General features: G+C 40.3%; 3 protein-coding genes across 3 annotated transcripts in view; 1 reads left to right on the top strand and 2 right to left on the bottom strand.

The window, feature by feature from the left end:
- Positions 1-13545, bottom strand: part of kcnh1a (potassium voltage-gated channel, subfamily H (eag-related), member 1a) — a 31126-nt gene extending 17581 nt beyond the window's left edge. The window contains exons 1-6 of the mRNA XM_061087421.1: positions 13473-13545; positions 8609-8732; positions 4816-4922; positions 4310-4438; positions 2588-2706; positions 2106-2498 (exon numbers count right to left, since the gene is read on the bottom strand). Of these exons, the coding sequence (XP_060943404.1) occupies positions 2106-2498; positions 2588-2706; positions 4310-4438; positions 4816-4922; positions 8609-8732; positions 13473-13545 (945 nt within the window). The remainder of the gene's footprint in view (positions 1-2105; positions 2499-2587; positions 2707-4309; positions 4439-4815; positions 4923-8608; positions 8733-13472) is intronic.
- A 2378-nt stretch (positions 13546-15923) lies between these two features.
- On the bottom strand, positions 15924-18453 carry mrpl57 (mitochondrial ribosomal protein L57). Its single transcript, XM_061087353.1, has 2 exons — positions 18326-18453; positions 15924-16803 (listed from the first exon to the last, which is right to left on the bottom strand). The coding sequence occupies exon 2, from the start codon at positions 16786-16788 to the stop codon at positions 16477-16479; it is 312 nt and encodes a 103-aa protein (XP_060943336.1). The 5' UTR covers positions 16789-16803; positions 18326-18453; the 3' UTR covers positions 15924-16476.
- Positions 18454-19284: 831 nt separating this feature from the next.
- On the top strand, positions 19285-25580 carry LOC133020335 (cytochrome P450 3A40-like). Its single transcript, XM_061086859.1, has 13 exons — positions 19285-19466; positions 19616-19709; positions 19941-19993; positions 21006-21105; positions 21912-22025; positions 22474-22559; positions 22672-22814; positions 22897-23015; positions 23249-23333; positions 23744-23904; positions 23998-24224; positions 24965-25127; positions 25229-25580. Exons 1-13 carry the CDS (start codon positions 19393-19395, stop codon positions 25301-25303), a joined length of 1494 nt encoding a protein of 497 aa, XP_060942842.1. The 5' UTR covers positions 19285-19392; the 3' UTR covers positions 25304-25580.
- The last annotated feature ends 1640 nt before the right edge of the window (positions 25581-27220 follow it).

Below are 27220 nucleotides of genomic sequence, written 5' to 3'. Positions count from 1 at the left end.
TGAGTGTGTGTGTGTGTGTGTGTGTGTGTGTGTGTGTGTGTGTGTGTGTGTGTGTGTGTGTGTGTGTGTGTGTGTGTGTGTGTGTGTGTGTGTGTGTGTGTGTGTGTTGCCGGAGAAATGAAATCAGTGATTTAAAGGAGCATTTGGATCAGATTCAGAAGCTGTAGTTGCACTATAAACCTATAAAGATGTAAAGTGAGCGTCAGCTGGAATGTTTTCTGATTGGATTTCATCAGCAGATATAGAATATTTTAACATGATTGCAATCTGAGAGGCCAGTTGTTACATAGTTGAGCACAAATCTCCGCCTAGGCTGAACAATCTTAAACACGATGTCTAAATACTTAAATGTAAAAGAAAAAAGGGAGCGGCCCGATAACCTTAATGGTTTATTTGCCATAAAACAGAGTCATAAATCATAGATAGCCTGCTTAATATGCCTAAATAAGTATTCATTGGCATCTTCCTACATGTATGGCTCCTCTGCTGAATTCTCACATGGGATCCCTCGAACATTATGCAGAGGTTTAGTGGCCTGGCAACAATAACTGCAGGAAATGCACACATGCAGCCCCTCTGAATAAATTCAGGACAATAGCTGAAGTTCAGTGCACGTCCAAAAGCAGCTCAACATTGGGGAAAATCGCTCATATTAGCATAATCCTTCTTAATGATAAAGCGACAATCACATGTTTTCCCACGATTTAATCCTTTTGTCAGCTGCCGTAAGGTGTCACTGGATTTGGTGCGTTAGTGACACAGCTGAGCTCTGAGGACAGAGCCTCAGTTTAATAATGTAAACGCTCCAGTCCCATTTAAAATCTGCCAATTATCTCAAGATCCGGCCTCAGTCACTCCACCAAACCCTCCTCGTCCTGCCTGAGATCCACACGCAGACATTTTATTATGCTGCTCACTCAAACTCACTTTTTCACTGTCACCATACAAAACAACAACCAGTGCACCCGGATCTGATGTCGAGCTACAGTGGATATTAAATGTGGTCGAGTGCCTGCATGGAAACCTAATAACCTGCCAGCTCCGTTCAAAGGGATCAGCTCTTCAATCTTAACACAGTTAAAAACATGAGCAGGCAAAGAACAAGTCTGCATTTTTTAGAACTCACAGAAAAACTACTGCATCTTTTTACTAAAATTTAAAAAAACAACAACAACACACCAGTACTGTACCTTTGAATACTAACATTTATATTTGAGTGTTGAAGAAATCTGATAATATTCCGTAATGTTACTTTCATAAGGTACATTTTGTAAATAAGCACTAAAACCTTACTGATATACAGGTTCTGATTCTATAAGTTCTATATATTTGTTTGTGTTGTGTTGTTATTTCTAGTTAAGTGTTTATAGTTAAGCTGTAAAATATCAATACATTTGCTGATATATTTGTGTTTTTTTTTTTCTCCCTAATATTGGTATAAGCATCAACCCACAAAAATCCATATTGCTCGGGCTCTCATTAGCGCACAAACAATTATCTATCACTAATTAAAAATCAATCCATCCATTATCTACATCACTTGTCCTGTGAGGGTCAGAGGGGAGTGACCCTGAAAGCAGCCTGGGCCAATCCCAGCCGACCTTGGGCGAGAGGCGGGGTTAAGCCTGGACAGGTTGCCAGCGTATCACCGGGCCGACCCACGGGGACAAACAACCATTCACACTCACGTTTACACATCAATTTATAGTCTCCAGTTAACCGGAGTCCAATCTGCATGTGCTTGGACTGTGGGAGGAAGCCCGAGTAGAAACTGACTCCACACAGCGAGGCCCACTGACCTGTAAATCAACACATAAACTAACGGCTGATTAAATGTCTCTTCAGCTCCGTCAATCATCAATTCATCCGCTGATTAATTTTGATTTCGTCTATAAATAGTCAGATAAATTACCATCACAATTTCACAGACTTATTTAATGTGACCAGCAGTCTAACACCCCCCCAAAATATTAGATTTATTATCACGTGAGACAAAGAAAAACAGAAAATGGTCACGGTGGAGAATCTGGAACATGCAGATGATCGGCGTGAAGATTTGACATTGGAGTGATGAACAGATTGAATGGTTCCTCTGCAGCACTCACCTCGTCCACGTTCTCAAAGGCGTTGATGACGTCGTAGGGCAGACACGACAGCAGGTCGATGACAAACCAGGTCTTCAGGTAGTTCATTCGGATCAGCTTGGGGTCGGAGATGACCTCGCCGGCGGGCCCCACGAACGTGGTGTGGAAGTTCAGAACGATGTCCACCAGGAAGATGACGTCCACGATGCTGTCCACCACCAGCCAGGTCACGTTGTTCTGCTTGGTCTTGAAGGAGACGTTGTAGGGCACCATGATGGCCGTGTAGAAGGTGAGGATGAGGATGACCCAGTCCCACGTGGTCTTGAAGAGGCAGTAGTGCAGGATGATGTGAGGGGGGGTTTTGGGCGTCTCCTGCTTGTACTGAGGGAGGAGATCCGAGCCGAGCTGCAGAACCTGGAGAGAAATGTCACGGGAAAGTGGAACGGCTCAGAGGAATGTGTTTTAGATTCTATAAGTGAAGAAGAGTCGGTGACGGTCTGTACCTCGGCTAAGCGGGAGTGCTTGTGCACATTCTCTCCTTGGTGGACCGTGGGCTGCAGCTGCTGTAACACTCCTCTGCTGCTCGTTAGAGCTCGAGTCAGTCGGGCAAACTTCCCCCAGCCTGAGGATTACAAACACAAACGGTATATGCACAAGCTTTAGGTTTAAATTTAGAGATGTATTCAGGGCTGCAGCAGGTTTTTCTACACACGAGGGGATTCTTCACAAGACTCAGAGTCTGAAGTGTTGTTTTCTCTTTTAAACAAACTGCTTGGCAACAGGATTTCTCAAACCTTGAGTGTGTCCTCTGCATCACCAGCTTTTAAAAACAGCCTCAGGTTTGTGTTCGGATAAGTTGATGATGTCTGACTCGTTACATCTGGAAAATGTTCTCATTGTGGAAAGAAACATGTTTTGGGGTCCAGTGGCTTCATGTCGACACAGCGGGAAACGGACTGAAGAACCAACTGAAAGGTCAAAACATCCTTTAACAGGGGAACTGGGCTTCTACTGGGACGCTGCACATTTCCACTGTGGATTAATTATAACTGCAGTGGCCTTTTCATGTTCACATATGTTTCTCTAAAGTCGTTACAGCTACTGGATACTAGGTTGTGAGGGTTTATATTCCAGTTTATATCCTGTTCCATTACTTGTTAAATTCATCAACCTGCTGAATTTTTAAAGAAATAACTTTTAATGATACTGATCCATAAAGAATTACCAAATGCAAGTTCACAGATTTAGAATTGAACCCCTGTGGCAGACTCAAGATGGACGATTTAAAAAGATCAGAATTCTTATTCCACGCATTCTGCTTCTTGTGGAAATCTGCTGCCCTCATTACCCACAATGCAACTCGAGTAGCCTCAGGTAGAGATGAGATCCAACTTTATCATTTTCAAGCTTCAAGTCTTCACACCCAACTGATAAGTGAATGATTTGAAACCATTAATCAGACTTTGAAGATTTGAAGCCCAAAATAAGATTTGATACAACTTCCTCTCATATATGTAAGATCTAATAACAGATTTCAGTGCGTGGAATCTGTGAAGTTGTCCTCAAAGTTAAAGCCAAACTATTTCAAAACGACCTCATATGAACATTGCTGATCTGCTGCTCCTGTGGTGGAGTTTTGCTTTGTCAATATCAGGTCCCTTTATTTCAACAGCAGTGATTTATTCATGTCTTCATATGAATAAGGACTAACTGCAGCCACTTTCTGTTCCGGCAGCACAGACCCATGCTGGTTATGGTCGCCCGCAGGCCATGTCGCCTGTGAGAGAGTCTGTACTGACGCCTGCAGCTGGGATGCTACCTGTTGATGCTATGATGAGTCTCCACTCAGGGTTTATATTTACTCTTTTGCTCTCAGTCATGTTCTATTCCAGCCGTCTTCAACAGTTCCGCAGTTATTCAGTGGAATAATTTATTGTTTCTTTGAGTTTGTGAGCTGATAACCTGCGTGATGGGTTGGGGGGGTGGGGCGGGGGTTGCGTGTTGGATTGACTGGGTACTTGTCGGAGCAGATGAACAGCGCACAAGGTCGAATGGTGATTTCCTCCACCGCTCTCATTTGATGATCTCTGTATGAAAAGCTTGAGATCATTTGATGATCTCTTATTTTAATCTGCGGGACGTAGAAATAATTGCAGCTGCTTCAGGAAGTCTTCGTGTCTGACAGAGGACGTGAGGCTGAACAAAGGAAATGTGTCGGCTCTAACCTTTAGAGGAATCGTCTTCGATGGGCTGTTTGAAGGCCGTTATATCGCTGAACGTGCACAGAAACAGGACCACCTTCTCCTGCTCGTTTCGAATTGGCGCAATCTTCACAAAGAACCAAACAGGCGTCCCTGGAAGTACAGAAACAAGAACAACACACACGTTTATCTGCGTGTGCACGTCGCAGAGAATCTTGATTGCACAGTGTTAATAAGTAAAAGAGAAACGTTGTGGAGAGTTTCAAAACTTTCCGGGTTCCCTGCACCACCTGCAAACAGATGAAGGTTTCACCTGCGAGAGGAAACAAACCCAGCGTCGCATTTTTCCGGGGGAAGGTTTCCTCCGGTCTGGCTCTCGACCAATTAGCACATTTCTACAGAGGTAGAGATGTTCTGGGCTGTGTTTGAACTCGGCTCAGTATCTTACACGGACTGTGAAAACATTTGCATGACAGGAGAGTGGAACAGCACATTTCTCTCCTTCTCTTACACTTGGCGTCGATACTCACTGTTCTTCTTGTACATCAGTATTTCAAACGAGTTCATCTCATAATTCTCAAACGTTAGTCGCACTTTCTCCGTCGTGTCCTTGTCTGTGAGCTCCCCGTACATGAAGCTGCAAAACACAAAGGGAAGTGACAATTTGAATATTTAATAGATGGATTCGTTCTGGCACAAAAAAGAAAAGAGCTGAGGAAGGTTCAACTGTGTCAATATCTCAATGGGTTTGTTTCTAAAGTACACTGCCGGCTGAAACTGTGGCATTTATTACATCATACTAAACTTAAACCTCTTCTTTTATATAAATCAGTATTTTCTAAAAAAACTAAAAAACTAAAGAGACCACAATAGGATAAGCTATCGAACTACAAATTCCAGAAATCTCGGGAAGCTTACATTTCCTTGGCTTCACACTTGGCATGTATATTGTTAAAGGACAAAGAAAGTACAGGGTCAAACTTGGTGTGATTTGAACGTGTGATACTTTCCGTGATGAGTAATAAGCTTGATAAGGATAAAATCTAACTTTTAACTTACACTGCCGGCATACAGAAATCTCTGTCTGTCTGACTGACTGTGGTTATTATACCTCAAGAATCTTTCATCTTATTGGCTTCACACTTGGCATTTATATCGATTAGGGCTCAACCAAGTGTAGTGTTGAAGTTGAATACGCGATACTTTCAATATGAATGAACCTTGAATAAACAAGCAAGGGGATGTTGTCGGGATCGATATCGCCAAAATCCACTGACTCTTCAGTTTGAACAAGCAGGTGAACAGCTCTTTATGCAGCAGCGGGAGTGGGGGGGGGCTTCAGGGTTCTATGGAGCAGCCTTGCAGCTCGATCACTGTATAGGTCACTTTTACAGTTTCAGATAGAAAGCTGCAACGAAGCATCACCACAGGCCAAAGAAACAGAGCCTTTTCCAAACAAGCTAGTTTAGAACGAGCACTGCATTAAGCCTTTAAACTTCAACCTGTGATATCCACTTAAATATAAATGTATATTTTCTGAAAGATCATGTGCTAAAGTTTCACCTAAATGTGTGCAGACGGGCTGATTGCTCCGGAGATCTTTAGAGAGGTTTACACTGCAGGAATAGGCTCCATTAAATATGGAGCAGGAGCAGATTAATGCTCATTGAAATGTATCCTGAAAGCATAAAAAAGATAAATGCAATCTGGTCTCTAATTGGCCAAATGCAAAGAACCGCACAAAAACCAATTAAACCTGGAGATGGGTCAAGCAACCATGAGCACATTTAACCGGAGACATTCATCTCACTTTGCTTGTGTCTGCCACCCCCCCCGGTAGCAGCATGTTCCAGCATGAGCTAAATATAACGGAGTTTGTTGTGAAATACAAGAGGAAGGCTAAATTTAATGAGACTGCGTTCTGACACTGCAGAGACTCTTCAGACCAGCGCTCGATGGAACATCACTGACGAATGTCCTCTCTCTTCTTCTCTGGGAGCTGAGAGGGATTTATCTTCAAAGGGGAAAATAAAAGAAACGCCTGAAAAAAAAACAACCCTCAATAGCTTTCTTGTCATGCATGAGAAAATTCCCACAGGTCTGTCACTGTATGTTCACGGGATCCAACGCAGAGAAGGAGTTATGCATAATTGAACAGACGTGCATCAAAATAAGAGCGGTTGAAATGGAAATAAACATCTTTGACCCGCGCGCATCTACAGTGAAAGAGGTTGAGCGATTAGACCTAAAGGAGGAGTGAGTTCACATTTTATGTTTGAGTCACTCTCAACATCAAACAGCCACAGTCTGAAATATTTAATGCTTCATAATCATCGAGGCTTGTGAAGGAAAATTAATCTGTTGGCTGCTGCTCCTGTACAACACAGTTCAAATACTGTTGATATGATTCAAGGTATGAAAAGGAAAGGAGGGTTTGCTTTCTCATTTCTTAAGTTTTTAATTATCCTATCATCTGAATTCTGAAGCAGCAAACCGACCTAATGTGACCCGACAAAACACTAAGTCTCCTGCTGATTAATTACTGCTGCTAAACTTGTACTTAAGTGGGAGTCACTGCCTGAAATGTATTAATCTACTAATTCCACAACCTTCTGTCTGTTTCTGAAACACATATCTCACAAACCAGTCATCCAAACCCATCATGGACAGGGTGGAACGTGTCTCCTTCTACGTCCTCGGATAAAAACAGCAAATGAGTCGCGTCTTGAGCCATTTGTCTGCAAATTAAAAGCACAAGGTTTGTTTTGTTGCTGCAATGCTTTTAGATTCAGCTGATTTACGGAGCCTTTATTTTGAAAAATGTTGAACTTGAATCTGCAGATTGTGTCGATTGCTAAACAGACCTCTGAGCAGATTAGGTTTCATTTTATGAAGAAGATATGTATACTATAGAATCTCTACTGCAGATAAACCAGTTAGGATGAACACCGAGTTTTCTAATATCGTTCTGCATCATAGAAAACATCTGCTCACACACAACGTCCAGCACACAAACAATAAAGAAGTGACAGTAGCCACAGTCCAAGCACACAGGCTGGTTTAGAATGGGCACTATATATATATATATATATTTAGATTATACACACATTTAACTCCCTACCGAAGATACAATAGAAGACTTTAGGAGTTTTCCCTCGTCTTATAAACACAAGACTCCCCTCGATGGAGCAATCCAAAATAAGCCTTAAATTGTCTCACACTGTTAAATGTTTGTATTGGCACATGAAGTGAAGCTTATGCTCAGGGAGCCGAGGGTCTGAATCTGTGAGAGCTGCAGCTCTGGCTGTGACACACACCATCTCCCACGGTTTTCAAATCTGGCAGAACCGACTGCTTCCAAGTGATCCCATTAAAGTTGCGTTTTACTGACGTGTTTATTACAGGTACAATAAAAACAAGTGCTGAAAGCGTTTCTTCGATATGAGGACGACTCATTTGAAAGAATTGCCCTTTATTCCTTGATGCATTTTGGATAAAACATCCGGGAGAGACTGTGTCCACGCCTCACTGTTACAGTCAGTGAGGTGGAGGCAGTTTCAGTTTTTAAAGGCGGGTTACATCACAGATCTGCGTCTTCGTTATCGAGTTTCTGGTGTTGCAGAAGAAACAAATCCGCTGGATTCTCTTTAACGATTGGAATATCATTAGAACCAATGCGAGTGTTCTCCTCATTTCTGTCAAAATAACCAAGCGTATGGTTTTAACTTCCTCCGCCGAGGGACAGTGGCAGACGCAGTCCAACCAGAGTCTCCCTCTCAGTTACGTCTGGTATAAATAAGGTCTCCTGAGAACCAGAAAGCTGAGCTGCTCACCACGAGTTCAGCCATCCTGCAGAGCGCAACAACACACAGCTAATAATCGTAATTCACGTTTGAAACGAAGAAGCTGCAAATCAAATGCTCGGTGGTTCGTCGTCCACCACTTGGGTCCAGTTTACAACATCCATCTATGGACTGCCGGGAAATGTTGCACAGAGCATGAATCCTGCCGATGCTGACGGTTCCTCTGGTTCCACAATGAGGCTGACATTCGTGTTATTGAGTGAAATCTATCATCAACTATCAGAGAGTCACAGGATATCACATGCTCACACGCACACCTATATCTCCTCGGGATGTATTGTAATAAGTTTGGTGCTCCCGTGGCATTTTACCTAGTGGCATCATGAAAATGTCACTTTTCTTCACACTGTCCGTTCTCCTTGTTTTTAGGGGCATGGCTGACAGTGTATAACTTTTATATGTGATTATATTTTAGGTTGTGTACTGTAAGGTTCTATACTAAGAAACACGGATCCCCTACCTGCAGGTGCTGCTCTTCTGCATCACCTCGGCCCTGTGGTACCCAGACAGCTTGCAGAAACCATCATTGCTGTAGACAATGGGCCAGTCCACGATCTGAGCATTTCCCAGCACAAAGTTGGTATCTGGTTGAGAGTGAAAGGGCAGATAACTTCAGACATTAAGACAGAAAACATGATACAAATACTTTATCAGAGTTTGAGAAGGGAAAAGAGGCGGATTACATCAGATTTGAATCAAACAGAAAGGTTTGACTGAAGTTATTCAAACACTGACAGGCCACAAAAGCAAATGTTAGTATAAGAATAGCGAATAAAAGAGTTAAATGTCTAACCTTGAGTTTAAAGAGAAAAATGTCACCAATAACGGAGAAGAAAAGTGCACATGCTGACACTTTATAGAGAAGAGAGAAAACATTGACTGTAGCATTAGAGTGATTCAGCGATTATACTGTGCCCGAATTGTCCCATTTAAATATTCAGTAGCAATACGATGGAGGTTTTCCTCACACCACAGCTACAGAACCTCATATCTGATTTGATTATCCTTCATCCTCTGTGTGTTTATTTAAAAACGTCTTGTTTTGAAAATGTGCATTTAGCTCGTTATGTTGTCCCTCATCTTTAAAAAGATTCAGGGACCCGGCCGTTAAAGAGCCAACACACACTTTACTGAGATTTTCATTAGTGTCCATGAGGGTTTACGGCCCATTACACACTCCACACACACAAATGTGACCCAAGCACCAAGTCTTTGCATCTAAATATCTGCTTACTGGACTTTCTTATTAGTAGCTGCTCATTAGCTGCTTGTGTTGAGTGTGTAAAAGGCCTTGTTAGCTGTTTCTCTTGTGTTTGTTATTTGGTCCAATTTGCAGATTTATTATGATAAAGTATTCCTTCCTGGTTAAAACTGTGTACAAATATTAATACCTGCTGTCATCAGTTTTTTAAATGTCATGGATAACAGAGTAGATTAATTCTCATACTGTGCATTTTGCTTATTGCAAATGTCAGCCGGCTTTCGAGTTTGGCTTCCAGCTAAACTTATTCATGGTTATATAGTGTGACTAAATAATCAATGAGTTGCATGTGCATTTTAATTGCCCATGTTGCTTCCATCTTATTGTGTTAACGGCAGCAGTTTTGTAATTAACATTCACATACTGGCACTGACAAGTCTTAAATTAATGGATAACGATTCTTACATTTCAACAGATGGTTTTATGATGTAACAGTGATGAGTAACACATGCACACGTGAAGTACATGTAAGAAATAGAATATTCACTGTACAATATTCACCTATACATTTAAATATATATTTCTCATACCTTAATACTAAATCCTGATACACAAGGAGAATTAATGAACTATTTATTTCAATGATATTTAAACGTTATATGACAGCAAGTATTCATATTTCTGAATGTACTGTAAAGAATACTTCCTCTTAATATCCACTATCTGTAAATTGGACCATTTAAAAACCAAACACAACTTCCCTTCATTCAGTCTGTGATTCGAGAGCCAATAGGAACCAATGAAAGAGACCAAGTCGTAACATTGACACTTAACGTGTGTATTGATTTATCGACTACATCAACTCATGCAATGAGAAACACACAAGAAAACATTCCAGCTCAAAACCTTTGAGGGACCTAGTGAGTTAAATGTTTTCTAAAAGGCAGTAAAACTTTGTTCATTGTTCACTTACTGACGGTTTCTTTATTTAACGTCGTGAATGAAATTATTGAAAACACAAAATACTTTGTGCTGAATACAGAAGTTACATGAACCCAGTCTAGCATTTGAACGTGTGGTTGGTTCTAGTTGACTCACGTCATATTTACTCGAAAATCCAAGTCAATGCGTAAAACGAGGTGAATGGATTTTATTTGTTTGTCTGTTGGCAACAGGAATCACAATAAATGCAAACTTTAGTTCCATAGCTGGGAAGATATTATTGTATATATGTGACATTTATGTTTTTTGTGGAATACGTTTGGGAAAAAATCGACTTAACTTTGGCAAAAGACATGAAAGAGCAGATATAACGGTTTTAAATGTTTGGGAATCTCAAGGCAAACCACCCTGCTATGCACACACGTTACAACAAGGGGACAACGAAACACCTGATACAAAACACACACAGAGATTGTATACCACATGTAAACACAAACACACACACACACACACACACACACACACACACAAAATAAAAGTTACAGTTAGAAGCATGAGAACACTGACAGAATATAAAGCATAAGACGTTCCATGCCAACGTGTTATTTTACAATGATCAGATGGATGTTACTCTTGTGATCAGAGAAGCGTAAAGTCAAAAGCTCTTATCAGAACCCGATTTGTTCGTTTACTGCTGTGATGCAACAAAATTTGGACAAAAAACATTGAATCAGTCAAGTGCTTTGTAAATTAACAGCATTTGGTATAGAACATTACAAATGAGAAGTAGACTGTACACGAGCAGCAAACTAAACTTCAAAGTACCTGTCTGCTTATGTGACAGTGTCCAAACTGAAATGTTTGAAAAGAAAAAGGAGGTTAAGAGAATATATACAGTGAGAAACATCTGCTGGATGTCAGACAAAAAAAAAGAAAGATGGGAACGTGTCGACCGAAAGAGAGAGAGGGACAGGTACAGCAAATCAGTAAAACTCGTTGGCCACTTTAAGAAAAGAAAGTTCTGCCACACATATTTCTATCTTCTGTGTTTTTTGTTGTTAACTGTAATATATTGGATACTTTAAAGTCTTTGTGTCTTAGACAACTACTTAATTATTTAAAGTTTCGAATGGAAACTTCTCCATGATTCAGGAGATTCATGATCCGGTGGATTTGGGCCCAAACAAGCTTTTCATATGATTGTTTTGGCAAAAATATTAGTGTAACTTACAACAGTCATAAACGTTTGAAGTAAGAAAGTAAAACATGTCCTTCTAAAACCTGGAGGAGTCAAGCTACTGTATAAACAGAAAATACATATACTTGAGTAAAGTATAAGTACATTAAAATCATATGCACATCAAGCAGGCCTCCAGAGACTTAGCATAGAGTCCTGTTTCAATCCATCTAGTTAATTTCAGGTCCAATTTTCAAGATTTTCAAGAACTAAACAGGATAAACCTAGTTTTAGTTTCGAGACCCAGCAAAATGTACTTTGAGGTTTTCGAGTCACACGGTGAAGAGTCCCAGACATGAACCGTGACAACTGTAGCTCGGAGGCGATTATTTGACAATGAACGACTGGAAGTTACATCCAAAGGAACGTGTCATTGTTTGTGAACGCCCCCCCACCCACCACTGTGTCTCTCACAAGTCGCTCCATTGTTTCCCGGTGGCATCCTGCAGATTATAGTCCAGTCTTGTTTCTAGCTTCAGATGGATTTACTCCTCACTAATCCATGGACCGCCCAAGGTCATGAGAAAAACATATCCTTGTGCTTTTGTCTTTAAAGGCCGGATTAGTTTTTTTTCTTACAAGATGTTATACACTGTAGGGATTTAGATATCACACATTTATCCGAGGAAAGTCCTGAGCTGGGGAGAAGCTTCAGTTCTTTCTGAATAAGTTGTTCCCTTCTGTCACAACGGATTTCAACATATAAATAAACAGAGAACACACAAAGACACGTGTTGGTTTGTCACGTTCTGGCGGAACAAACCCAAAAAAAATGAAATAATAGCAAACCCCCATTGAAAAGAGAAGACATTAGAGCTGGAGCATTTGAACTGGTGCACATCCAGGCCGGTGACAGGAAACAAACACCCTCCTGTCTGGTGTCTTAACCCTCCAGTCTGTCCTGTCACCTCCTATCGGGGTCTAACACTGCAGAGAGGTCACATGGTTACTGACATGTCCCCAACACACTATGGGCCCCCCCATCAGTGTTCAGCCCTCTAATGTGGTTAATTGTCTCCACATCTGGACGCCACACTGAGCACTAATTGGCCAAAACTGACATTTGTCTCAGTGGCGCAGTGACTATTTAAACTACTCACTGTTACTTATGGTCTTTTAATAGCTTTTTCATTTCCAGTTCAAAACGGAGATGTCTGTGTGCTGAGAGAAAAACTTTTTTAACTGACTGAAAATGGTTTATTTTGCTTATCCAAATCCTCGGGTTTGGTGGTTTCATCAGCCAGGCCTCAGCTCAACATGGCGCAGGTTGTTTTTAAACAGGTTTATTGTCCTTTCAGTGGGTTTTATCAACCAAACAATTAAAAATGCAGAATAATAAATGAATGGCAGCAACTGAGCACAGCTGGATGTTTGAATGGAAAACTACAACTTCACTTATCCAGATGTTTGACATTGAATAATACATAAGGAACAAGTCAAACAGTTGAATTCCAATGTGTTTGTAACTAAGTGCTTTCACACTGGAGATCGTGCTCTGACGTAAATGACAGTTTGTTTTTTTCTTCTAACACAATCTGCACCTTTATATAAACACGTGAATACGTCAGTGTCCAGACTAGACATTTCTGCTGTGCGTCATTTTTCAATTAAGACTTCCACTGGTCCCTAATTATACATTTAATGATTTAATGATCCTAATTAGAAATAGGAGCTTTGTCACGATCTGAGAAACGAATAAACTCAACTAATTGCATTAATGAGATTTACACGAATGATACGATTGTAAAAAACAACATGCAGCAGTTTTGTTTACTACGTAGTTCAATGTAGAAGATTTAATTAACTTTCTATTACTAATTATCCTCCGTCATTCTATTTAATTTCCCTTAATTGGTTGACTGATCTGATTGTCAGGCTCCTGAGGCTCAGGGCTGCTGTGTGAATGCTTGAATCTGAAGTCAGTGGATAATTCCTCCTTCTTACCGTTCGACCGTCTCACGATATTCTCCAAAAAAGTATTCTGAGGGGCCACAAGTCCCCGGCGGCCCCCCGCCATCCTTCCTCCGGGCTCAGGCGGCAGGTGGGTCCCTGCTGCTCGTCTTCATCTCCTCTCGCTGGATGTCCTCCTCTCTCCTCCCCGGATGATGCCTCCTGCTCCTCGGCCTCCTCCTCAGCCTCCTCAGCCCGGCGCGGTGCTGCTGGCGCCTCCTCACGCACCTCATCATCCAGGAGAGGAAAACAAGGAGGGGGTTGGGGGCATCCAAAGAGGAGAGAGGACCAGCCACACCTGGAGCTGCAGCGCCACCTGCTGGACCTTATCACCTTTACACTCACGATTACATCCACTCTATTCATTTATCTCGTGTTAATAGATTATTAGTCTGTGTTTTTATAGACTTTTATTTCTTATTTATTGTAGGGTATTTCTTTTTTGTTGTTGTTACTATAGCTTTTAAAATAAACTTTTGTTTTTGTCTTGTTCTTGTCTAATCAGTCAATTGTGAAGCATCTTTACTTAAACTGTAGGAAAGGAGTTACATAAATAAAGGTAGTTAGGTATCTAGGAGGGTAGGTAGGGAGCTAGTTTAGATAAGAGGAAAGGTTGCTTAGGAAGGTAGGAAGGTTATTTAGATAGGAGGGAAGGTAGCTTAGGAAGGTAGCTTTTACTTTAGTGAACAATGTAAGTCCTTCTTCCACCACTCCAATTCAAAAGGTAAACATTGTCTTTTCTGGTTTGATTAATTTAATGCCACAATTTATTTAATGAATAAACCCTTTTCTAATAACTATTCTATCCACGTGAGTTATTGTGTCACATGAGCTGGAGCAACATAAAAACTACAGCAAGCATAAATTATAAGTTTGAGCCTCCTGAGATGTTCATGAGTTTAATCGAATAAATCCATGTTTGTGAGATTATTACTTCATAATCAATCTTTAACTTTAGTGCGTCAGACTTGTGTTTAGCAGGTTAAAACAGTGAATTTTGATTACGTGTGTTGCCAAACTAAAAGAGAGAGAGAGAAGCTCCCTGCACTCGAGGATTAATCGCTTCCAGTCGAGCTCTTGTTTCCCAGAGGAGCAGTGACACTTCACCATGTGGAATTTGCCCTTTGATTCCTGCAGTATGATTCTTACCCTTCCACAGACAGTGTTTTCTCCACCAGCTCATTAATCTTGTTTAATTATGACTGGACCGTGCAGTGTCCTAGTGACAGAACTCATTGAAATTACAGAAATTAAGATTAAGATTAAGATACATTTATTTGTCCCAAACACATGCACAGACATGCACAAGTACAATCATGCAAGGAGGGAAATTTAACCTCTGCTTCCATCTGGTGCAGGACACTCAGAGCAGTGGGCAGCCATGTAGCCCCGGGAGCAGATGTTGGGGGAGTAAGGTGCCTTGCTCAGGGGCACTAGACAGGGTAGGGAGAATCCTCTTGGATTTTTGGACAGATCAATCCAGATTCGTCTTTTTGTTGTTTCTCCGTGGAGTCGAACCAGAGACGAACCAGAGACCTTTTCTGCCCATAGTCCAAGTTTCTGCCACTAGTCAACCGCCTGTCCAAATATAAAATAGAAATAGATAGAAATAGTTGGTTTAAAGAATACCTGTGGTTCCCAGGTGGAAATCAGACTTCTTGTTGGCTACTATGGAAACCAGCAGGCCTCTAGGTGCTGGACTGAGTTTCACTTTTATGATAAACCAGGTTATAACCAAGCTGAAACGTTTTGTTGTATTTCAAGTTTTGAGTAGTGCTTCAGTTTTGGTGACACTTTAATTCAACCCCAAATTTATCATTGGTAAAAGATTAAAAACTTTCATGTAGTTCTGAGCAGGTGTGTTTAATAATGTTAATAGTCAACAGTGAATACTCTTCCTGTGGACACATGTAAGTGGAGGCTCTTGTTTGTTTATCAATAGTTTTAATTGTCATCCTGTGCTATATATATAAATGTATCTAGACTTTATAGCCTCTGAATGATAGATTAGGCAAAAGTTAAGTGTTTAAAGTCTGATCTTTGAATCCGGTTCTGCTTTCAAATTTAAAAACACAAAGCTTTTAAATAACTTCACTGATTGATCCTGGAAAGGTTCTTAAAAGCATGAGGCCAAAATGATCCCCCTGGTTCTTCCTATAGATCTGTGTTAGTGTGGCAATAATTCAGTGACTTCAGCTTTGAGTGAAGCCATAAACGCAGCAGCTCTTATGTCACCAGATTAGTTTCATAGACGGTCAAACTCCTGCACAATGTCCATCATGAGTCACCGGTTAGCTGCTTTCAACACAGCTTGTTTGTCCAGATAGTAAAACATCACTCTATCACAGGTCCACGTGAATCCATGAATGGAACAGGACCAGTTACAAGTACCTTTAATAAATGTATTCATTCTCACTTCAAAGGCTGAAAAAAAGGATAACACTCTTAAGTCTCAGATTTATTTCTTATTTTTATTACTGACAGTCTTAACCTTTTAAATACACACAATTAAGTGAAATACAGTAGAACGTAGGATTAACCCTTTGTAAATCATTGAGGCTAATACTTTGTCTAAGTCAGTTGCTGCAGATATTTTCAAGGTTTTTCTCCTGCCAGCTCGTGAACTCGATGAGGGCAAAACTTCGCCTGAATGTTCCAGACATTATTTCCGTTGTTGTGAATACGTCTGCACAGAACGATCTCCCGCTGCGACAAACTACGTAAAATGTCCAGATCCAATTTTCCAGAAAATGTTCGGAGTTCATTTTCTGAAAAAAGCTTGAGAAGCTTTTTCCAACAGAAAACCACAAACTGTTTGCAGATTTGTTTAATGGAGATAAAACAGGTCATCAAAGTCTTGACACTTTTTCACAGCAGCCGTTCAGCCGACATTCTGAGTCCCCTTCACATTGAAAACCAAGCAGAGCTCCCCCTCACACATTAACAGGTTGTATTGTCATACAAGGACAGTCTTTACGTGTAGTTTCATCGTTTTGCATTAACTCGACCACGTCTTGGTGATTTTGAGATGACTGAGGTGATCCGTTATGCGCTTGTGTTCGGGGAAATTGGCGAATTTGGCGTCCTTGATCTTGAGCCAGTTCTGGGCTCTGCGCTCTGCGGCGTGGCCGTACTCCTCCTCTGGAGTCATGTACGGCCGGCTGATCCAGTACTCGTTCTCAGCCTCGATATCCAGCCGCTTCAGTGTGTTGCGTTTCATCTGCCACGTGATCTGCCGCGGCCGCCGGTACTTTCCGATCCACTGCTTCCCGGAGATGCCTTTCCGCAGCAGGGCGAGGGTGAGGAACATGCTGGCTGGCTATTTCTGAAAAGGCAAAACAGAGAGAAAGAGATCAGTGATTGCTGAAAGTCAGTCAATATCAATAATGATTACAATAAGTGTCACATTATTATTAATTTTGTTTAAAAAAGGATTTTGGCTTTGGAATATGATTATGAATTTTAATTCTTCTTAATGTGCAGAAAATGACAGATTTTACAACTCTCATGTCAAATATAACCAAATACGTGTGATATACCATAAGATCCACTTTCTCATCCTGTCACTTTCTCACTTGACCATTAGGTAATCGTCATCTGACTAATAAACTGGACTGAACTTTACATCCGAGGTCGTTTAAGTCACTAATTATTTACCTTTGGAACAGTGTTGAGTCATAAGATGTTAAAACTTTACAGCCATGCATGACCATGACATCACATCGACCATCTCATCCTTTCATGGTTAAGTGGGTCACTGTATTCAAAGTCAATTGTGTCACAGTAAAAACTGTTTATAGCGGCTATAATCAATACTGTATGAATGAAATAAAAACAGCTGGTTGTGATGGATCAACCGGAAACTGTATTACATATTGATTTCAGACTGTGGACATTTCAAGCTAGAGGTGCTTCGATGTGTTTTTCAGGCCTTTTTACAGCTTCTGCTTTGAAGGCATTAATTTACTTAATTGTTAGATTATCAGTGAGTTGCTTTGGAAGAGCATTGACACAAAGAGTCAATTGTAATTTGATTGTAGTTTCAATTGATCCGTCAAACTATTTAATTAAGTTATAAATATATAAATAAAATATGTAATTTGCCTCTGGGGTGCTCATAGTTTTGCAGACAAGAGATTAGTCAAATAAAAATGTGTCACATTTACTTTTAGTTTTTCCAAGACAACCTACATTTGCTGGATCCAGCTTCAATAATGTGATAACTTTGTTTTTCTTGATCTTACTGTGTCGTAACTTTGTTATTCTTGGATCTCTGACTTTTATTCTGATAAAATACAAACTCTAATGTCGTCACCTGGTGATGTAATCTACTGGGGACTGTCTATAACCATTTAGCAGTGATTACCTCATCCAGGAATGTGTGGATCTGAATGTTGCATTTTCCAAATTTGCTCCACAAAACCTCTTTATTAATGTCATGATTTGCTCTTTATATTTTAGTGAGACAGTAAAGCCTTGAGTTGAACTGTGGGACCCAGGTAATTGGACTTGGGCTCTGTCACAATAATAATAATAATAATAGCAACAAAATAGAACAACATGTAAGTTCAACATGATACAAACCTATAAAATGTCCATAATTTGAATTAAACCGGTCGAGTAAACATTAAATCTTTATCTATACATGTTCACCCACATTTTCTATTTGTTAACTTGAGTTAAAGTTGCTCCCAAAAATTAAATATGACCCACATTTAAAATGACATTGATAAAAACGTGTGCTAACGCTAGCTTAGCTTTAGCCTAACGGTGCAGACCAAGGGCAGCTCGAGAGGACGTTTCACTTTCACGTTCAGATACAACGAGGCTTCGTGTGGTTTCCTCACCTCCTCGTCTTCCTGCGACAGATGCGGATCCGCTTCAAGCGACAGGAAGAAGAAACGAGAAGATTCGAACAGTTTAAATGACACGAAACTGTGGAAAATGTGTCAAGCAGCTGCTACCTACGAGACCACTTCCGGGTTAACTACGGAGAGGGACAAGGTTCAAATGTGTTCAGATCCGTTCACGGGTTTATTTTTTTAATATTAGTTTAATTACTCCTTTTTTAAGGCAATATAATTTATAAGACTCCCTCAATAGAAACGCTGCACTTATATAATTTAATTCACCAATAGCAAGGCGTCATAAAGACAATATCACTGCATTTGTTTTGCATCCTAAAATTAAATAATAAACAATTTATCGAATAAATATAGAATAGCAGTCACAACTCCCTCTCTACAAATGTGTTACATCCCATGAAATAAACATGTGAAATAATTATATTTATGATACTTGTATAATATTTGTTTTAACTGCTTTAGTTTGAGCTCCATGTTTGTTTTCTTTCTTCCTACAAATAGTCATTTATATCGACCATTTCAAGGTTATATAGAAAAAGTAGTGCAAACAAACAAAAACAAAATTTTATTAAAAGGGAGGATGAGATAAGAATAGATCAATTGAAAAGTTTGATTAGAGTAGTTTGTTTTTATTTATTTATATATTATTTTACCACAAGTATTATATTTTTTCTCACAAATTGATAAATAAATAAACTATATTGGGGGAACTCAATGTGGATGCAGCGTTTATATAAAAGTATTTCTGTTCTAATTAAAATAAGCTTATAAGTTTGTTCTGCTTTTCTGGAGAATCATCTTGTTTTGAGTCGAATTCGGTTATTTCCTCATAAAACAACAGATCAGTTTATCAGAAGCTGCAGAGACATAATCCAGGGGAAACGTCAGCGGCCACCTCCTCTCTCCTGCTGCTTCTGGTGTTATATAAACACCAGGCATTGGACTCACTGGAGCTCCACCCTTTGTGCCACTGTGCCTGGACTTGTTTCTTCCTCATTGCTCTCAGTTTGTTCGAGTTCAGCTCTGCCTCCGCAGTCCGCACAGCCAAGATGTTTGTCTCCTTCGCGTGGTTCTCGGCCACCACCTGGACTCTGCTGGCTCTGTGTGTGGCCCTCCTGTTTCTGTGAGTACTCTCTGGATCAGGCTGGACACAGTCAAGCTGCCCTTGTTAATTTACTCTCCTACACAGATGAAATTAACTTGTGTGAAGTTGTCCTATCATCGATCCCGGTTCCTGTAACATACACAACTCTTCCTGTTTTTAAATTGCAGGTATAGCATTTGGCCTTATAGGTTTTTTAAAAAGCTTGGAATACCCGGACCAAGGCCTCTGCCTTTAATGGGGACATTGATGTACTTCCGCAAGGTATGACCCACACACACACACACACACACACACACACACACACACACACACACACACACACACACACACACACACACACACACACATCGTGAGGAATATGATACTGACATTTAAGCATAATTCAGAAGTCTCAGTATCCTGACCCTCACTGCTCCACTTCTCTCTACACACTAGGATTGTATATTTTTTAAGGTTTTCACCACATTTACTGTGTCTCATTTTTCCTCACAGGGTATGCATGCTTTTAATCGCGAGTGTCAAGGAAAGTACGGAGATGTCTGGGGGTGAGTCGTTGCTTCCTCCTGTCAGAATTGGACGAAAGGTCACAGGATGAAACTGAGAGCTGATGAGATGATTCATGGAACAGAACTTTGACCTGTTTCTTGCGCCATATTATGAGAAAAAATCTGATTTTTTTAATCTTACAACCTTACTCTTGAAATATCAGATTTGTTTAGCCTGTTAATACCTCATTGTGTAAAACTCAGTCATGGAAGTGGAATGCAGATGGAATCTGCTAATCAGTGCCTCTTGTATTAGTGTGTTTCAGGGCCGGGTCTAGGCAGGGGCAAGAGGGGGCCTGGCCCCCTCAAATAAATGTTGTGCCCCCTCAAACTAAATCCCAATTTATAATAATAATAATATAATAAAGCACAATGCCCCCTCAAGATCTTTGGCTGCCCCCTCATACATGCCTGTCTAGACCCGGCCCTGGTGTGTTTATGTAAACGTATGATCTCTCTTATGTTTTCTTATTGCAAAATGATAATCTGTAAAGAAACTAGATGAACAGGTAAATACTTTATTGATCTTAAGGGGAATGTAGGGAAATTTAAGTTACCAAATACCAATAAATGTAAAAGAATATTAAAAATAAATACCATGAAAATTAGTAGTAGTAGTTTAAATTTAAAGAAACTGAAAATGGAGGCATATCAGTAAAGTACAAATGAGAGTAAACTTAACAGCACTTTGATTTTATTTTCAGTAAAGGCTCATTTTATATCTCATCTTAAAGAACGTTTATTTTGAATGTATAAGATGAAGAAAATACCTTTTGAAAAAATGTGGAACTAGAAGAAGCTTGCTAATCCCAATATATAAATGAGAAAAGTATAACGCAAATATTAAATTAAGTTATTATAATCAATACTAACCAGTGTTTATTCTGAACGTAAACTTGCATCAGAACAATAGAGATCATTCTTTCCTTATTATTCCAACATATTTTATTCTCTCTTTGAGACGTGGATTGTTTTATAAAACTACTATTGATGTTGTCGTGTTTTTCTTCAGGTTGTATGATGCACGCACTCCAGTTTTGATGTTGTCAGACCTGGACATGATTAAAAGTGTGTTGGTGAAGGATTGCTACACTGTGTTCACCAACCGCAGGGTAAGAGACTCACTCGTTTAGAACTCAGCTCACTATCCCACTGTGCCAGCTGCCCTGATGTAATAAAAATAACAGTAGAGGTGAAAAGTTACTTGTGATAAGACCACGTGTCTGGTGTGGTGCAACAGCCTCTCTAGTCCAGGAGAGACAGTTTTACAGGGACATTAAAAACAACACAAACAGAGCTCAAAGAAAATCGATTCAAAGCACAATTCAAATCATTTACTGGAAATGAGCAAAAGAAACAAACAATTTAAATGAGCAGAATAATAGAGTTTTCATTTGAAAGCTCATATCTCAAAACATATTTTACTAAAGCTGAAGTGCAGACAAGGCCGATTAGAAGGTTTCGCTCTAGTCTGCTGGTTTGGATTTGAAGTAATGTAGTTTACACTCGCAGGTTTGTGATGGAGGATTACACCAGGAGAAAAACAACAGGAAACACTCTTGACACACACACTGACACACACTCACACAAATTGAAGAAGTAGGACAAAGAATGTCAACCTCAGGCTCACGAACTCAAGAAAACCTCTTGTGGCTTCATTGATTTACTTGGATTCGCTCTGTATTATACAATCCCACTTTACCCAAGTTAACACTGATTTATACGTACGATAATATCAAATTTATTCATTCAATTTGTGTTCTTTTTTGTCACCACTTTGGAGACATGGGGTTCTCATTAGAGAAAGTTTGACAGGTGTGTTTTGTTGACGACAACGCTCCCTCATACCCACACACACTAAATATCACACTTTCAAGATGTAAGGAAACGCTAATTCAGAGTTTCCTCGTGTTCACAGGAAAACCTTGTTCCGGGACCGATGGACGACGCGATTACAAATGTGAAAGATGAAAAGTGGAAACGGATCCGGAGCACGTTGTCTCCCTGTTTCACCAGTGGACGACTGAAACAGGTCAGCACATCACAGCTGAGCTCACTGACCACGTCTCCTTTCATTTAACTGCATCTGCAGAATGTGTCCGTACTGTGTGTATCTGTGTCTGCTGCACTCACTGAGAGAAGTATGCAGTGATACAAATTGTAATTTGATGGTTCAGAATAGTGCCACTTTCCTTTCTATTCTATTTGAAGCCAATAATAAAAGGTTATAAAGTGTTGCTATAACAAAAGTATAATAATATGTGACAGTAAACCAGTCACAGGTCAGAGGTTTGTGAATATGGGCTATTCAAGTGCAATTTGATTGATTAACAAGGGACAGAATAGGTTTTCTAAATATATCCCAAATAAAGGACCCTAGCTAAGTATTTTTACTCTGTGGTATTGATACTTTGGTTTGAGAAAATGATATAAGTACTTGTTTCCCAACCGAACATGACACAACCCTTCTTTCTTCGAAGATCTTTCCCATCGTGGCTCGCTACGCGGACCGGCTCGTGGAGAAGGTGGGACAGAAACACGAGGATGAGATGATCGATGTCAAACAGTATGTTATCACACGGTCACACGTGGAGTCCGGAAATCAACAAGCGTGAGAGTAATGAATCCACGTCCCGTCTTTAAAATGTAAAACAACCTCTCCTTTGCTTCTGCCGCAGACTGGTGGCACCTTACAGCTTAGACGTCGTGACCAGCGCGTCTTTCGGGGTTGAGTCCGACTCCCTGAACAATCCAGACGACCCCTTTATCATTCACATCAAGAAGATTCTGGGCTTCAGACTGTGGCCGATCATGTTAATGTGTAAGTCCTCCTTCCACCTCCGTTACGAGCTCGGCCTCATTGGACCATTTCTCTGGTGAACAGCCCTTTGTCGTCCCCTCAGTGATATTCGGTGCTCGTCTGGTGAAGCTGCTGAGGATCGAGTTAATGGACAGACTCAGTGTGGATTATTTTTACAACGTCATCATGAGATTCAAAGAGCAGCACAGTGCAGACAAGTCTGTGAGTATTTCATCTGTCCCAGTGAACATGAAACTACGGAAAATTAAATAGGTTATAACTAATAACTTGCTTTTTCTTTTTTGGATCATTTAATCCACAAAAAAATAAAAAGAACAAGTTGTGTTTTCTAGAGTTGTGTGCCAGGCTTGTCACTTTTATGGTATGTTCACCAATTTTGTTATTATCCACTTATTCCAACAATATTTCTGCCGATTTTCTCTGTGCTGGTCTAGGGGCGAGCGGACTTCCTGCAGGTGATGCTTCAAAACGAGATTCCAGACTCGGAGATACAGAACGAGCGAGAGCAGCCCAGTAAAGGTGCGTTTTCTCCACAGAGGGAGATTCGTCAGTGGAATCTTACAAAAGACATTTTTGGTCTTGTGAATGTAACATCTCAGGAACACATTGTGGGAATGTCTTCAGATTTGGTACAAACGTTCGGTTGGACTCAAGGAGGAACTCATTAGAATTTAGTGGTCCAAGGTCAAAGGTCAAGGTTACAGTGTCCTGACTGAACATGTTTTTGGCCTCTGGGATATGACGTCTTAAGTTTGCCTCAAGGGAACCTCTTCAATTAAACTTCTGATTAGCTGTCACTTGGACTCAAAGATAAACTCATACGATTCCAGAAGTCAGAGGTCAGAGTGACCTGAAACTAGGATTCTAGTTTAATTGATGATATGTTTAGACATTTCTTGTTGTGAACATGTTGTCTTGTTGTGTTGCAGGTCTTACTGAACACGAGATCCTTTCTCAGGCCTTCATTTTCATCTTCGGTGGCTATGACACCACCAGCACGACCCTCTCCTTCCTGTTTTACAATCTGGCCACCAACCCCAACGTGATGCGGACCCTTCAGGAGGAAATCGATGCCAGCCTACCAAGAGATGTACAGTAATTCATTGGTCTTATATTGTTCTGTGACTTTCGTTGTTTCATTTTATAAATAAAGCTTGTCTTTGTGCTGGTATTTCACATCTAGGCTCCAGTTACATACAACAACCTGCTGGGTCTGCAGTACCTGGACCAGGTGATTTCTGAGTCGTTGCGCTTGCTTCCCACCGCGCCTCGGCTCGAGAGGATGTGCAAAAAAACCACCGAGCTCAACGGCATCACCATCCCTGAAGGAACCCTCGTTGGGATTCCTGTGTCCTTGTTGCACAGGGATCCACGTTTTTGGAGCTCACCGGAACTTTTCAGACCAGAGAGGTAAATGTTTGTTCTCTACACGATTAACGAAAGAAAGATCGCTCGCTTTCTTCTGTGAAACCATCAGCGGACAAATGTAAAAAGCACTGGTTACAAGCTTCAATACAGGATACTGGTTAATGCTGAGAGGTTGTGGAACTAGTCAGGGAAATGACTCAGTGCTCCAGGAACACAGTGTAACTGGCATTAAAGTATGAAATCAATTTGCTTCGAATTTTCTCATTTTGGTTTATTCATAACATAAACTCCAGGTCATTGAAAGAAGATAATTATGACTTTTGTGATTGTAATGGGTGAATGTGGATATTTTTATATTCTTACAGGAAAACTCAAGACGGAACTTGTTTGTGTAATCTAATTACGCATCTTCACCTTTGTTACACAATCATATCTATATTTATATTTTCAGATTTATTAATTATATTTTATTTATTTATAACATCATTTACTTATTTTCCCTTCCTTTGGTGTTTCTTCATTTCAAATGCATTGGATTTTTGACAGAGGAGTATTTTATTGTTTCCTCTTAGTATTATTGTGCCACATTAGAAATACAGCATTTATTCGACCTGTGCAGCTGCATTGAGTTAATCTAGTGTGTGTGTGTGTGTATGTCTGGTGTGTGTGCGTGTGCGTGTGCGTGTGCGTGTGCGTGTGCGTGTGCGTGTGCGTGTGTGTGTGTGTGTGTGTGTGTGTGTGTGTGTGTGTGTGTGTGTGTGTGTGTGTGTGTGTGTGTGTAGGTTCAGTAAGGACAGCGCGGAGGAGGTGAACCCGTACGCGTACATGCCGTTCGGGCTTGGGCCTCGTAACTGCGTTGGGATGCGCTACGCTCTCCTCACCGTGAAAATGGTTGTTGTGCGTCTCCTGCAGGATTACACCTTCGAAACATGCAGAGACACTGTGGTAAGAATAACAGCAACACACACACACACACACAAACAGACTTTCATGTTCACTGAGACTCACCGTCCTCATACTGATCTTACATCCATTTCTCTTCTTAGATTCCTTTAGAGTACGACTGGAAGTTTCAGCCGATGACACCAATAAAACTCAAGTTTGTTCCCAGACAACATTAGTAGGAGAAGGAAGAAGAAATTATGTCAAAGTTGTTATTTTGTTTTCACCTTTCGCAGCAACTCAGAGGACGAAATGTAAAGTGTCATTTAATTCTGCTGAACGTCATTTATCAACAACGTACTTTTCTTACCCTAACCCTAACTAATAGTCTTTGATCTTTATGTCTTGATGCTTAAGAAGAACATTTCTCCTATATTTTTTTATGACTCCATAGATGAATTTAAGTATTTTGGTTAAATACAAATCTACTGCACAATAAATATACTTGATATCATAGCATCATCTCTTCTGTCTCTCATCTGATGAATCTGTGATGAATAATGTTGTGTTAAAATGTTGCGTTTGATTGTTGCTTATTTCAGGGCTTGATCGGGTTGAGATAATCAGTAAATCCTGTTTACATGTCCGTGTCTTGTTCGGACTATTGTCTTAATAATTTGAACATTTATTTCCATATTTTCGCTGACGTATTTAGCTGCATGAGTATTTTAACTAACAGCTCAGTTTTAGATTTAAAAAAAAAAAACACTTTGGGATTCCATGTCAAAGTCGATGATCATAAACAGTAAAGTAAAGTATAAAAACAGCAATGACACGATGACATTTACAGATCTTCTCTTTAATAACTTTCAAACAAGGGGATAAATCTGTTCTGACATTTTACCAACAAACAGCTGAAGTCATTCTTTTTCAGAGGGGGGGTTGGGGGGTTCTGGGGTTTCCTCATTTACATTCATAGCTCACACATGAGGTGTAATTAGGACAATTTGACAGGACATTTACTATTATCATTGAAACGACTACTACTCAAAGAACGAGGGATTCCATTGAAAATGAGAAACCTGTGATAAATAAATGTCTCTTGAGAAAAACTGAGGAAACACATTATGTGACGCTATGAAGGTTAAAGGAAAAACCTCAGTGTCTGTGTGAAGCAGACAACAGTACAGATACCAGCCACCAGATGGCGCCAACATTAGCAGTACAAGTGTGAGAGGCAGTCTGTGTCAGTGCATTCAAAATAAAGTTTTCACATTCAGATCTACAAAGAATCATTAAAAATGAATCTTGTATCGAGTGAATTAGAAGAATGTGCTGGTTTACAGTGCGTCCCGCTTTAACACTGATTCTGTTTGGTTTGTTATCAGAAAATAAAAGTCCTGAAATGTGTCGTACGCTGCATCAAAATCATGTAACTGAAAACATCCTGAATCCAGGATTGAGGAGGACAAAAGGTTCCATGTTTAAAGAAATCCAAACGGTTGAGGATAAGGAATATTAAAAGAGAACATGAAAGTGTGTGTCTGTGTGTGTGAGATGTGGAGAAGTGTGGCCCAGTTGGCAGGTTGTTGACGTCATAGACTGCTTATAAAGATGGACGACATGACGCCAGAGTGAAGCCAAAAGAGTGAAGCCAAAGTGGCTGGATGCAGTAAAGTTCATCAACCCCACCTCCGCCATGTTGTTGGATGGGACACGGGCCGAATAAAAAGATCAAAAGTCAATGGACACGTTAAAATACATTTATATCAAAGATGAATCCTGTCATTTGAGGTGCTTCTTATCACACCGATGTTTGTTTAATTTTCCTGGTGGGTTTGGTTTTAGAGGAGACGCGTCGTCACTCTGGTTAAACAGTGGATGGCTGATACGAACCACTTACTGTATAATACAAGTGTGCAAACACAGGAAAACCGAGAGCAGCACAGGCTCATATACAAACATCTTGGCTGTAAACAAAAGCTTTTGTCTTCTCTAATCAAAGAGAGGAGTATAAAAACTGCACCGCCACAGTGCCCTGTTATTCAGAAGCTCTACGGAGTGACTACTGCCGTAGAAAAAGCAGCGACAACGCAAAACGTAGAATGTGGGATAAAAAAGTTTAAAGGAATATATTACAAAGCCTTTTTTGAGTC

The sequence above is a fragment of the Limanda limanda genome, chromosome 15 (assembly GCF_963576545.1).
Source record: "Limanda limanda chromosome 15, fLimLim1.1, whole genome shotgun sequence".
Lineage (NCBI taxonomy): Eukaryota > Metazoa > Chordata > Actinopteri > Pleuronectiformes > Pleuronectidae > Limanda > Limanda limanda.
Note: the sequence above shows the minus strand (reverse complement) of the source record. Positions and strands in the feature narration are given on the sequence as shown.

Excerpts from the sequence above, each read along its gene's own strand:
- mrpl57 (XM_061087353.1), bottom strand. The coding sequence starts at position 16,788 with ATGTTCCTCACCCTCGCCCTGCTGCGGAAAGGCATCTCCGGGAAGCAG.
- LOC133020335 (XM_061086859.1), top strand. The coding sequence starts at position 19,393 with ATGTTTGTCTCCTTCGCGTGGTTCTCGGCCACCACCTGGACTCTGCTG. Across the intron at positions 24,225-24,964 it reads GAACTTTTCAGACCAGAGAG|GTTCAGTAAGGACAGCGCGG; the intron begins GTAAATGTTTGT and ends GTGTGTGTGTAG. Across the intron at positions 25,128-25,228 it reads AAACATGCAGAGACACTGTG|ATTCCTTTAGAGTACGACTG; the intron begins GTAAGAATAACA and ends TTCTCTTCTTAG.